Here is a 1462-nt window from a genome sequence, read left to right as displayed (position 1 = left end):
AATATGTCAAGGTGTGGGTCTCTTTGAGTTCATCTTATATGAAGTTTGTGGAGCATCTTGGATGTTTATATTTATCTTCCATAAAATTTGGAAAATTTCAGTCATTATTTCTTCAGATTGTCTGTCTGCCTCTTTCTCTCTTCTCATTCTGGGACTACATGCATGTGTATTTATTCCTCTTGATGATGTTCCACATGTCCCTTAGGCTTTGTTTACTTCTTCAGTATTCTCTTTTCTTCTTGTTCTTCTATCTCAATAATTTTTATTGTAAAATCTTTGATTTTGCTGATTCTTTCCTATACCTGCTTGGATCTGTCTTTGGATCCTTCTTTTCAATTAAAAGAAAAATTTAGTTATTGTAACATTCAGCTCCAGAATTTTTTTCAATTATTTTCAGCTTTTTAAAATCTCTTTATTGATAGTTTCATTTTGTCCATGCATCATTATGTCTTTTTCTACATCTTTCTTTAGTTCTGTGAATATCTTTTAACAGTTATTTTAAAGTTTTTATATGGTAAATTAGCCTGCAGGACATTTTCAGAAACGGTTTATGTTGATTGTTTTTCTTTCAATGGTCATAATTTTCTTTTTTTAAAAAATTATTTTATTTTGGATTTTTATTGATTTATTTATTTAGACACTGGGTTATGAGACTAGCTAATTTTTGTGTTTTTGGTAAATTTGGGGTTTTGCCATGTTTGCCCAGGCTGGTTTCGAACTCCCGGGCTCAAGTGATCTTCCCACCTCAGCCTCCCAAAGTGCTAGGATTACAGGCATGAGCCAGCATGCCTGACTCTCTCTTGTAAGTCTTGTAATTTTTTTGTTGAAAACTGACATTTGAATCTAATAATGTGGTAACTTTTAAATTTATCTTTCTCTTTCCCCAGAGATTGTTGCTTTCTCTTATTATCTTCATTGTTTTTATTTCTTGATTGTTGTAGGATCTGTATGTCAAATATCAGCCTCCAGCTCAGAGACTCTCCAGGTCTTGCCTCACGACTCCGTCTGGCTGCGGATTCTACTTTATGTGTTCTTTGAAGGCAAGTCTGTTTCCCATGAAGCAAATTGGTTCGGCTGCGACTTAGTGTCGCTCGCTGCATGTTCATTGCTGCTCCAGGTGCCGGCTGCCCCTGGCTGCGAGGAGAGGCCGTTTCCACGTAGCAGCCGCTGAGCCGTGTGACCATGAGAGCCGTGGGAGGACATGGCCCAGGGCGATGGCGCCTCTGGGTTCCAGGGCCATGCCTCCATGCACACTCAGCGAGGGGGGATGAGAGGACAGGGTGGCGGGGGGGATGGAGCTGGGACACAAAGATCGGTTTGAATCAACGCAGCTGAGTGTCCTGTAAACACTCAGGCTTCATCCCTCCGTAGGACCCTCCTGTCTTCCGTGTCTTCCGTGGATGTGAACCGCGCCATTACGGAGTCATCCCGAGGCGGATGCAGGAGTCCTGGCTGCACGGGA

General features: G+C 41.3%; 1 protein-coding gene across 1 annotated transcript in view; it reads right to left on the bottom strand.

The window, feature by feature from the left end:
* The window catches only part of LOC105523415 (ankyrin repeat domain-containing protein 20A2-like), a gene marked incomplete at its 5' end in the record, with an annotated part of 97325 nt that overhangs the window by 60750 nt on the left and 35113 nt on the right, over nucleotides 1-1462 (bottom strand). Inside the window, one exon of the mRNA XM_011958228.1 lies at nucleotides 998-1298. Coding sequence (XP_011813618.1) covers nucleotides 998-1298 — 301 coding nt within the window. The remainder of the gene's footprint in view (nucleotides 1-997; nucleotides 1299-1462) is intronic.

The sequence above is a fragment of the Colobus angolensis genome, unplaced genomic scaffold (genome assembly GCF_000951035.1).
Source record: "Colobus angolensis palliatus isolate OR3802 unplaced genomic scaffold, Cang.pa_1.0 Scaffold460, whole genome shotgun sequence".
Classification (NCBI taxonomy): Eukaryota; Metazoa; Chordata; class Mammalia; order Primates; family Cercopithecidae; genus Colobus; species Colobus angolensis.
Note: the sequence above shows the minus strand (reverse complement) of the source record. Positions and strands in the feature narration are given on the sequence as shown.